This window comes from Symphalangus syndactylus, chromosome 12 (assembly GCF_028878055.3).
Source record: "Symphalangus syndactylus isolate Jambi chromosome 12, NHGRI_mSymSyn1-v2.1_pri, whole genome shotgun sequence".
Lineage (NCBI taxonomy): Eukaryota > Metazoa > Chordata > Mammalia > Primates > Hylobatidae > Symphalangus > Symphalangus syndactylus.
The window spans coordinates 85,496,340-85,508,347 of record NC_072441.2 but is presented as its reverse complement, the minus strand read 5'-3'; the positions used below and the strand labels follow the sequence as shown (position 1 = coordinate 85,508,347).

Sequence of the window (12,008 nt, the reverse complement as noted above, 5' to 3'; positions counted from 1 at the left end):
GTTATTGCAGAAAACCTGGAGGAAAACAAATGGAGAAGTGTAAAGAAGACTATATAAATCTCTTGTCATTCCATCACCCAGAAATAATATTGTTATTATGTTGGCATGTTGCCTAACAATCTTCTTTTTTTTTTTTTTTTTTTTTTTTTGAGACACAGTCTTGCTCGGTTGCCCAGGCTGGAGTGCAATGGTGCGATCTCGGCTTACTGCAAGCTCCGCCTCCCAGGTTCACGCCATTCTCCTGCCTCAGCCTCCCAAGTAGCTGGGACTACAGGCGTGAGCCACTGTGCCCGGCCACAGTCTTATGCATATGTGTGTGTGGTGTGTGTGGGGGTGTAAGAATATGTTTGTTTTCCTTGTTTTGTTTTACAAAATTGGCATACCTGATAATATTCCAGAATACAGTTAGGCTGTAATTCAATTATTTTATATTATCAAAAATTTTTCCAATTTTGTATTAGTATAAGTAATGATGCTGCAATAAACATCCTTGAGGAATTATTGAAGCAAAAGATATATCCACTGTAAGCCTCTTTATTCATGCTGCCAAATTGTCCCCCAAAGAGTAAAATCAGTTTCTGCTTTATTCAATGAGAGTTTCTATTTCATGGAACACTTCTTGCCCACATTAGATAGCTTTACTTTTCTAATGCTTTGCAAATTTGATACTGATTGGTAAACAACATCTTATTTGAATATGTACCCCTTATGAAAGAAGTTGCTCATTTTTTGTTTGTTTAGTGGGTTGGGTTGTTTGTTAGAGACAGAGTTTCTGTGCCAGTCTGGAGTGCAGTGGTATGGTCATGGCTATGGAGTAGCTGGACTACAGGTGTGTGCCATCACACCTGGGTAATTTTTTCATTTCTTTTGTAGAGACGGGGTCTCATTATGTTCCCAGGCTGGTCTTGAACCCCTGGGCTCAAGCAATCCTCCAGCCTTGGCCTCCCAAAGTGCTGGGATTACAAGTGTGAGCCACCACCCCCGGCCCTGTTGTACATTTTTTCCCATGCTGATTGGTCCATTCGATCTCAACAAAAATTAGCCCAGTCTCCAAACTTTATTCCACTGTGCTCATCCTCCTTTACCAACCTCATTTCTCATGACCTCCCACCAATCTGTATCCCACAATAGCCAAGCTTGTCTCATTACACAATGCTTGCACTCTTCATTTATATAAATAGCCAACTTTAATAATCACCTGCTATGTGTCAGGCATTGTACAAGCACTTTACAAGTATTAACTCATCTAGTCTTCACACCAGCTCTATAGGCAAGGTATTATTGTTATTATTAACTACTTTTAAAATGTGGATACAGGCATAGATAAATTAGTTAACGTTTCCAAGATCACACAGCTTGAATCTCAAACCCTGGAGGATCTAAGAATCAAATCCAGACAGAGGGCTCAAGAGCTGATCATTAGACTAAAAAGCCTCCCTCCTAAAAGGGTAACATGAACAGCCTTCCTCTAAAAATTTCACCAATGTGAAAATTTTTCAGATTTTAAGTATAGGAGTGGGGTTAAAGTTTGAAAATAAAGGGCAAGCAGAATTTTTCTTTTTAGCCCAGATAGAGTAGTAGGAATTGGATTGGGTTGTTTCCGTTGAAAACAACGGAAACAACTAAAAAAATAGACAAAATATATGAAACAATAGTTCTCAAGACATTGGATACCAGGAAATGAAGGACAGTGACTCCTGAGAAGTGGAAAACAAACGCAGGGAGCCCTACATTGCTCCAGCTTACTTCCTGGACAAAGTTTCCAGGCCAAGGCACAGGAAGGGGGAACTCAGGTGGAGTCCTGTGATATTCCCCGAGTTGAAGAGTCAAAGTTAGCAGTCCAGGAGGGCAAGGTGGCTGGAGTTCACAGGCCAGAGTATCAAAAAGGAAACTGCTGCATAGAGAAGACTCCAGAGATCTGCACAGGGCCGGTCTCTTTTGAGTACTCAGCTGAATTTAGATCAATGAATGTATGTGAGGAAATTTCCTCAGAGTGAGGAAAGAACTTCCTGAAAGGATTAGAAAGAATAATGCTTGGCCAGGCACAGTGGCTCACACCTGTAATCCCTGCACTTTGGGAGGCCGAGACAGGCGGATCACTTGAGGTTAGGAGTTCGAGACCAGTCTGGCCAACATGGTGAAAACTCATCTCTACTAAAAATATAAAAATTAGCCCAGCTTGGTGGTGCACATCTGTAATCCCAGCTACTCGGGAGGCTGAGGCATGAGAATTCCTTGAACCTGGGAGGTGGAGGTTGTAGTGAGCTGAGATCGTGGCATTGCACTTCAGCCTGGGCGATAGAGCAAGACTCCATCTCAAAAAAAAAAAAAAAAAAGAAAAGAAAAAGAAAAAGAAAGGGCCAGAAGCCAGAGTGAAAGATCTCTTTCTGTTCCCATCAGCCAGAGTGAAAGATCTCTTAATTCACAAGGTAAGGCAGAGTACACAGAAAGGTCTAGCCTCAATAACGAAGGGGAAAAAATCAACATTAGAATAAATATAGTCCTGGTTTCACCTAACAAAGTTTAAAAGAACAATCTGAAGGGTTCAGACTGTTTCTAAGAAACTTTACTGCATTCTATGGCAAAATTCAAGAATATATATAAGAAATCAAAAATATCTAGCACCCAACAAAGTAAAATTCACAATGGCTAGTATCCAATAAAAAATTGCCAGGCATGGACACGACAGGGATGCCCTCTCTCACCACTCGTATTCAACATAGTGTTGGAAGTTCTGGCCAGGGCAATCAGGCAAGAGAAAGAAATAAAGGGTATTCAATTAGCAAACGAAGAAGTCAAATTGTCCCTGTTTGCAGATGACATGATTGTGTATTTAGAAAACCCCATCATCTCAGCCCAAAATCTCCTCAAGCTGATAAACAACTTCAGCAAAGTCTCAGGATACAAAATCAATGTGCAAAAATCACAAACATTCCTATACACCATTAACAGACAAACAGAGAGCCAAATCATGAGTGAACTCCCATTCACAATTGCTACAAAGAGAATAAAATACATAGGAATCCAACTTACAAGGGATATAAAGGACCTCTTCAAGGAGAATTACAAACCACTGCTCAAGGAAATAAAAGACGACACAAACAAATGGAATAATATTTCATGCTCATGGATAGGAAGAATCAATATCATAAAAATGGCCATAATGCCCAAAGTAAGTTATAGATTCAATGCCATCCCCATCAAGCTACCAATGACTTTCTTCACAGAATTGGAAAAAAAACTAACATTCATATGGAACAAAAAAAGAGCCTGCATTGCCAAGACAATCCTAAGCAAAAAGAACAAAGCTGGAGGCATCACGCTACCTGACTTCAAACTATACTACAAGGCTACAGTAACCAAAACAGCACGGTACTGGTATCAAAACAGACACATAGACCAATGGAAAAGCACAGAGGTCTCAGAAATAACACCACACATCTACAACCATCTGATCTTTGACAAACCTGACAAAAACAAGAAATGGGGAAAGGATTCCCTATTTAATAAATGGTGCTGGGAAAACTGGCTAGCCATATGTAGAAAGCTGAAACTGGATCCCTTCCTTACACTTTCTACAAAAATTAATTCAAGATGGATTAAAGACTTAAATGTTAGACCTAAAACCATAAAAACACTAGAAGAAAACCTAGGCAATACCATACAGGACATAGGCATGGGCAAGGACTTGATGACTAAAATACCAAAAGCAATGTCGACAAAAGCCAAAATAGACAAATGGGATCTAATTAAACCAAAGAGCTTCTGCACGGCTTAAGAAACTACTATCAGAGTGAACAGGCAACCTACAGAATGGGAGAAAATGTTTGCAATCTACCTATCTGACAAAGGGCTAATATCCAGAATCTACAAAAAAACTCAAACAAGTTTACAAGAAAGAAAACAACCCCATCAAAAAGTGAGCAAAGGATGTGAACAGACACTTCTCAAAAGAAGACATCTATGCAGCCAACAGACATGAAAAAATGCTTATCATCACTGGTCATCAGAGAAATGCAAATGAAAACCACAATGAGATACCATCTCACACCAGCTAGAATGGCAATCATTAAAAAGTCAGGAAACAACTTTGTTGGAGAGGATGTGGAGAAATAGGAACACTTTTACACTGTTGGTGGGAGTGTAAATTAGTTCAACCATTGTGGAAGATAGTGTGGCAATTCCTCAAGGATCTAGAACTAGAATTACCATTTGACCCAGCAATCCATTACTGGGTATATACCCAAAGGATTATAAATCATGCTACTATAAAGACACACGTGCATGTATGTTTATTGTGGCACTATTCACAATAGCAAAGACTTGGAACCAACCAAATGCCCATCAATGATAGACTGGATAAAGAAAATGTGGCACATATACACCATGGAATACTATGCAGCCATAAAAAAGGATGAGCTCATGTCCTTTGCAGAGACATGGATGAAGCTGGAAACCATCATTCTCAGCAAACTGTCACAAGGGCAGAAAACAAAACACCACATGTTCTCACTCACAGGTGGGGACTGAACGATGAGATCACTTGGACACAGGGCAGGAAACATCACACACCAGGGCCTGTCATGGGGTGGGGGGCTGGGGGAGGGATAGCATTAGGAGAAATGCATAATGTAAATGATGAATTATGGGTGCAGCAAACTAACATGGCACATGTATACCTATGGATCAAACGTGCACGTTGTGCACATGTACCCTAGAACTTAAAGTATAAAAAAAAAATTCCAAAATTAAATAACGTAATCCATCACATCAGCTGGCTAACGAAGAAAAATTACACGATCATATTAATAGATGCAGAAAAAGCATTTGACAAAATCCAACATCTATTAAGGATAAAAACTCTCAGTTAGCTAGGAATAGAGAGAAATTTCCTCAATTTGAGAAAGAATATCCATGAAAAAAATATTTCCAGGCATGCAAAGGAAATTATTACCTACAATGGGGAAAAATATCAATCAATTGAAACCGATCCAGAAATGATACATGAGATAGAATTAGTACCCACAAAGAATTATTATAACTGTATTACACACATACAAGAAGCTAAAGGAAAGACTGAGCATATTAAGCATAGACATACAAAAAAATGTAAAAAGAACCTAATTGAAGTTCTTGGTATGAAAACTCTAATGTTTTAAATGAAAAATACTCTGGATATGATTAATAGCAAATTAGACGTAGCAGAAGAAAAGATTAATGGATTTATGGACTAGCAATAGTAACTATCCAAAATGAAGCATAAAGAGAAAAAAAGACTGAAAAAAAAAAAGATTCAGTGAGCTGTGAGAAACTTCAAGTATCCTATTATACAGAAATTAGTTTCCAAAGGAGGGGAATGAGATGAGGGAAACAGACAAAAATATCTGAAGAAACAACAAAAATTTACCAAATTTCATGAAAACTATAACCCACAGATCCAAGAAGCTCAATGAACCCACAAGCAAAGAAACTACATCAAGAACATCATAATCCAATTGTTTAAAACAAGAGATAAAAAGAGGATTTTGAAGGAAACTGGAGGAAAAAATACACATTACATACAGAAGAATAAAGATAGGGTATAAAGATGATTTATCATTATTTTTTAAAAATCCATGTTAGAAGATGGTGGAGCAACATCTTTAAACTATTAGAAGAAAATAAACTGTCAACTTAGACACCTTTAACTCTGCAAACATGTCCTTCAAAAATAAAGATAGGACCAGCCTGACCAACATGGTGAAACCCTGTCTCTACTAAAAAAATACAAAAAAAAATTAGCCAGGCATGTTGATGTCTGCCTGTAGTCCCAGCTACACAGCAGGCTGAGGCAGGAGAATCCTGAACCCAGGAGGCAGAGGCTGCAGTGAGCTGCAATTGCACCACTGCATTCCAGCCTGGGTGACAGGCCAAGACCCCATCTCAATAATAAATAAATAAATAAGACAAACCAGGCACGATGGCTCATGCCGGTAATCCCAGCATCTTGGGAGGCTGAAGCAGGAGGATCAGTTGAGCCCGGGAGCTCAAGACCAGCCTGGGCAATATGACGAGGCTCCATCTCTACAAAAAATAAAGACAATTAGCCAGGCATGGTGGTGCACGTCTCTAGTCTACTCAGGAAGCTAAGGTGGGAGGATCGTTTGAGCTTAGGAGATCGAGGCTACAGTGAGCCGTGATTGTGCCACTGCAGTCAGCCTGGGTGATAGAGTGAGACCCTATCTAGAAAATAAATAAATAAAATAAAAACATTTTAAGGCATACAAAAGTTGAAAGAATTTATCACCAGCAGAAACTACACAATAAGAGATGTTAAAGGAAGTATTTCAGGCAGAAAGAATGATACCAGATGAAAATCTGGATTTATACAAAAAAATGAAGAGCACCAGAAATAGTCAGTATGTGGGTAAATACAAAGATTTCTATGTTAATTATTTAAACCTCTTTAAAAGACAATTGACTGTTTAAAACAAAAATAATAACAATGTAATGTAGAATTTGCAACAAATGTAGAAGTGAAATGTATGTTAACAATAGCACAAAAGCTGAGAGGAGAGAAATAGAAGGGTACTGTTACTGGGTTATTATATTATATGCAAAGTAGTATAATATACTTGAAAGTAGTCAAGAAAAATTAATGCATACTATAATAGCACAACAAAAAGTTATAGCTAATAAGTCAGTAAGTGAGATTAAAATAAATAATTAAAAATTTAACCATATCTCTTAAGGAACTAGAAAATAAAAGAGCAAACTAAGCCCAATGTTAGCAGAAGGTAAGAAATAGTAAGAGTAGAGTGAACATAAATAAAAAAGAAAATAACAGAAAATGGAGAGAGTCCATGAAACAAAAACTTGGTTCTTTGACAAGATCAACAAATTGACAAACCTTTAGCTAGGTTGACAGAAAAAAGAAGACTCAAAATACTAAAATCAGAAATAAAAGTGAGGACATTACTACCAATTTTACAGAAGTAAAAAGGATTATAAAAGAATACTATGAACAATTATGTCAACCAATTGGAGAGCCATGCTGAAATGAACAGATTTCTGGAAACACACAAATTACCCTAACTAACTCAAAAAGAAATAGAAAATCTAAATCGACCTGTAAGTCACATGGATATCAAACCAGTCATAAAAAACCTCCTGCTATGGACTAAATTATGTCCCCCCAAATTCATATGTTGAAGCTCTAACCTCAGTGTGATGATATTTGGACATGGGGACCTTTGGGAGGTTCAGATGAGGTCATGAGGATGGGGCCCTCATGATGGGATTGTGTCCCTATTGGAAGAGATTTCAGAGAGTTTCTCTAGTTTTTTTCTCCACCAGGTAAGAATACAGTGAGAAGGTGGCTATCTGCAATCCAGGAAGAAAGTCCTCACCAGAACCCAACCATGCTGGTACCCTGATCTTGGACTTCCCAACCTCCAGAACTGTGAGAAATAAATGTCTGTTGTTTCTGTCACCCTGTCTGTAGTATTTTGTTATGGCAGCCCAAGCAGACTAACACACTTTCCAGCAAAGAAAAGCCCCAGGACCAGATAACTTCACTAATAAATTCTACCAAATATTTAAGGAGGAATTAGTATAAATTTTTCTCTAACTCTTCCCCAAAATTGAAGAGGCAGGAATACTTCCTAACTCATTCAATGAGGCCAGCATTACCCTGATACCAAAGCCAGATAGGGAAACCACAAGAAAATTACAGACCAATATCCCTTATACAGATGCAAAAATTCTCAATAAAATACTAGCAAACTGAATTCAGCAGCATATTAAAAGGATTATACACCATGACCAAGTGGGATTTATCCTCAGAATGCCAGGATGGTTCAACATACAAAGATCAATCAATGTAATATACCTCATTAATAGAAATAATTTTAAAAACCATGATCAGCTCAATTGATGCAGAAAAAGCATTTGACAAAATCTCACATCCTTTCATTATAAAAAACACTCAATAAACCAAAAATAGAAGGAAACTTTCTCAACATGATCAAGACCATACATGAAAGATCCATACTCACTGGTGAAAAACTGGAAGCTTTCCCCTAAGGTCAGGAATGAGACAGGTTCTTCCACTTTCATCACTTCTATTCAAAATAGTCCTGTAAGTTCTAACCTGAGCAATTACACACACAAAAAAAAAAAAATTAAAAAAAAAAAGCCATCCAAATTGGAAAGGAAGGAGTAAAATTATCTCTATTAGCAGACGATATGACATTATATGTAGAAAACCTTAAAGAATACATACACGGAAATAGTTAGAATGAATAAACAAATTCAGGGGAGAACTGGAGCCTGCTCCCGGAGAGATACAGCTATGTCGATCGAAATCGAATCTTCGGATGTGATCCGCCTTATCATGCAGTACTTGAAGGAGAACAGTTTACGTCGGGCATTAGCCACCTTGCAGGAGAAGGCTACTGTGTCTCTGAATACTGTGGACAGCATTGAGAGTTTTGTGGCTGACATTAACAGTGGCCATTGGGATACTGTTGTAGGCTATACAGTCTCTGAAATTGCCAGACAAAACCCTCATTGACCTCTATGAACAGGTTGTTCTGGAATTGATAGAGCTAGGTGAATTGGGTGCTGCCAGGTCACTATTGAGACAGACTGATCCCACGATCACATTAAAACAAACACAGCCAGAGCAATATATTCATCTGGAGAACCTTTCGGCCAGGTCTTACTTTGATCCTCATGAGGCATACTCAGATGGAAGTAGCAAAGAAAAGAGAAGAGCAGCAATTGCCCAGGCCTTAGCTGGTGAAGTCAGTCTGGTACCTCCATCTCGTCTCATGGCATTGCTGGGACAGGCACTGAAGTGGCAGCAGCATCAGGGATTGCTTCCTCCTGGTATGACCATAGATTTGTTTCGAGGCAAAGCAGCTGTCAAAGATGTGGAAGAAGAAAAGTTTCCTACACAACTGAGCAGGCATATTAAGTTTGGTCAGAAATCACGCGTGGAGTGTGCTCGATTTTCTCCAGATGGTCAGTATTCGGTCACTGGGTCTGTTGATGGATTCACTGAAGTATGGAACTTTACTACTGGAAAAATCAGAAAGGATCTTAAGTACCAGGCCCAGGATAGCTTTATGATGATGGATGATGCTGTCCTCTGCATGTGTTTCAGCAGAGATACAGAAATGTTAGCAACTGGGGCCCAAGATGGAAAAATCAAGGTATGGAAGATTCAGAGTAGACAATGTTTAAGGAGATATGAGAGGGCACACAGTAAGGGTGTCACCTGTCTAAGCTTTTCTAAGGATAGCAGTCAGATCCTTAGTGTTTCTTGTGACCAGACAATTAGAATTCATGGTTTAAAATCTGGGAAAACCCTGAAGGAATTTTGTGGCCATTCCTCCTTTGTTAACAAAGCAACATTTATACAAGATGGACATTATATTATTAGTGCATCCTCTGATGGCACTGTAAAGATCTGGAATATGAAGACCACAGAATGTTCAAATACCTTTAAATCCCTGGGCAGCACTGCGGGGACAGATATTACCATCAACAGTGTGATTCTACTTCCTAAAAATCCTCAGCACTTTGTGGTGTGCAACAGATCAAACACGGTGGTCATCATGAACATGCAGGGGCAGATTGTCAGAAACTTCAGTTCTGGTAAAAGAGAAGGTGGGGACTTCGTTTGCTGTGCCCTCTCTCCCTGTAGTGAATGGATCTACTGTGTAGGGGAGGGCTTTGTGCTCTACTGTTTCAGCACAGTCACTGGCAAACTAGAGAGAACTCTGACAGTGCACGAGAAGGATGTGATTGGTATTGCACATCACCCTCATCAGAACCTGATTGCTACCTACAGTGAAGACAGACTCCTAAAGCTCTGGAAACCATAATTCAACTTTTCTTTTTAAATCAGCTTGAAAGCACGTACTTAGGCCGGGCGCGGTGGCTCACGCTTGTAATCCCAGCACTTTGGGAGGCCGAGGCGGGCGGATCACGAGGTCAGGAGATCGAGACCACAGTGAAACCCCGTCTCTACTAAAAATACAAAAAATTAGCCGGGCGTGGTGGCGGGCGCCTGTAGTCCCAGCTACTCGGAGAGGCTGAGGCAGGAGAATGGCGTGAACCCGGGAGGCGGAGCTTGCAGTGAGCCGAGATTGCGCCACTGCACTCCAGCCTGGGCGACAGAGCAAGACTCCGTCTCAAAAAAAAAAAAAAAAAAAAAAAAAAAAAAGAAAGCACGTACTTAAATGAAGGCATATTCATGTAATGTGCTTTTTTTTTTTCACCAGATTTCTAAGCAAATCGATTGTCTGAATTAGTCACAAGAATAATTTTGTGAAAATTCATGTTTAAGTAGCAAGTACCCTTCCTTTTTTAAATATATTTTTAAGGTATTAGTTTATCTTCTTCTAACTGGTGCAGTCACTTAATGTTTTCATTAATCTTCTACCTGGAGAGTGAAATACTGATATTTCTAGAAAAAAATTTTACTCCTTTGATTATTTGAAATGCTGATTAAAATGTCCCTCCCATAGTAAAACTCGTAAATAAGGAACTATATCATATTCAGTAGCTGTGTTCTGTTCCATCTTTTTTTTTTTTTTTTTTTTTTTTTTTTGAGATGGAGTTTTGCTTGTTGCCCAGGCTGGAGTGCAGTGGCACAATCTTGGTTCACTGCAACCTCTGCCTCCCGGGTTCAAGCAATTCTCCTGCTTCAGCCTCCCGAGTAGCTGGGACTACAGCTGTGTGACACCACACCTGGCTAATTTTTTTTGTATTTTTAGTAGAGATGGTGTTTCACCATGTTGGCGAGGCTGGTCTCAAACTCCTGACCTCAGATGATCCACCTGCCTTGGCCTCCCAAAGGGCTGGGATCACAGGCATGAGCCACCGTGCCTGGCCCATCTTTTTTTTTTTTTTAAGATGTTAATAAACTTTATACCTTTCTGGAAAAAAAAAAATTCAGCAAAGTTGCAGGACATAAACACACAAAAATCAGTTGTATTTATACACACTAGTAGTGAAGAATTTCAAAATAAAATTAAGAAAACTATTCTATTTTTCAGAGAATCAAAAACAATAAAATACTTAGGAGTGAATTTAATCTAGGAGGTAAAAGACTTATACACTAGAAACTACAAAACATTGCTGAGGGAAATTAAGGATGACCTAGACAAATGGAATGACATCCCAGGTCTATGGGTTAGAAGACAATATTGTTAAGGTACCAACATTACCCAAGGCAATCTACAGAATCAATGCAGTCCCTATCAAAATCTCAAGGGAGTTTGTTTGTTTCAGGGTTTTTGGTGGAAATAGAAAAACTTATCATAAAATTATTTGGAATTTCAAGGGATCCCAAATAACCAAAACAATCTCAAAAAAGAACAAAGATGACTCAAACTTCTCAATTTCAAAACTTACTACAAAGCAAGAGTAGTACTGGCATATAGACATATAGACCAATAGAATAGAATAGAGATCCAATAAATAAACCCTCATATATATGCTCAATTGATGTTTGACAAGCATGTCAAGATCATTCAATTAGGAAACGGCAATCTTTTAAACAAATAGGGCTGGGAAAAATAGATATTCACACGCAAAAGAAAGAAGTTGGACAAAATCTCACAACTTTTCATGATAAAACCCTTACCTTACACCATATATAAAAATTAGATAAAATGAATCAAAAAACTAAGTTTAATAGGCAAAACTATAAAACTTGTAGAAGAAAACAGACAGGAATATCTTCATGACTTTGGATTTGGCAATGGTTTCTTACATATGACAATAAAAGCACAGGCAATGAAAGAAAAAATAGATAAATTGGGCTTAATCAAAAGTAAACACCTCAATGCATCAAATGACACTCACAAGTGAAAAGCCAACACACAGAATGGGAGGCAACATTTGAAAATCATATATCTGATGGAATTATATCCAGAATAAATAAAGAACAACTCATCAACAACAAAACAATCCAATTCAAAAATGGACAAAGTTTCTCCAGAGAAGATACACAA

The 12,008-nt window shown here is 38.5% G+C and overlaps 1 protein-coding gene across 1 annotated transcript; it reads left to right on the top strand.

Moving 5' to 3' along the window:
• Positions 1 to 8,302: 8,302 nt before the first annotated feature.
• LOC134733935 (WD40 repeat-containing protein SMU1-like) lies at positions 8,303 to 9,907 on the top strand. Its single transcript, XM_063624903.1, is given in 2 exon segments — positions 8,303 to 8,511; positions 8,513 to 9,907. Coding segments are annotated over 2 exon segments (1,539 nt in total). The 5' UTR covers positions 8,303 to 8,332; the 3' UTR covers positions 9,873 to 9,907.
• Positions 9,908 to 12,008: the final 2,101 nt, after the last annotated feature.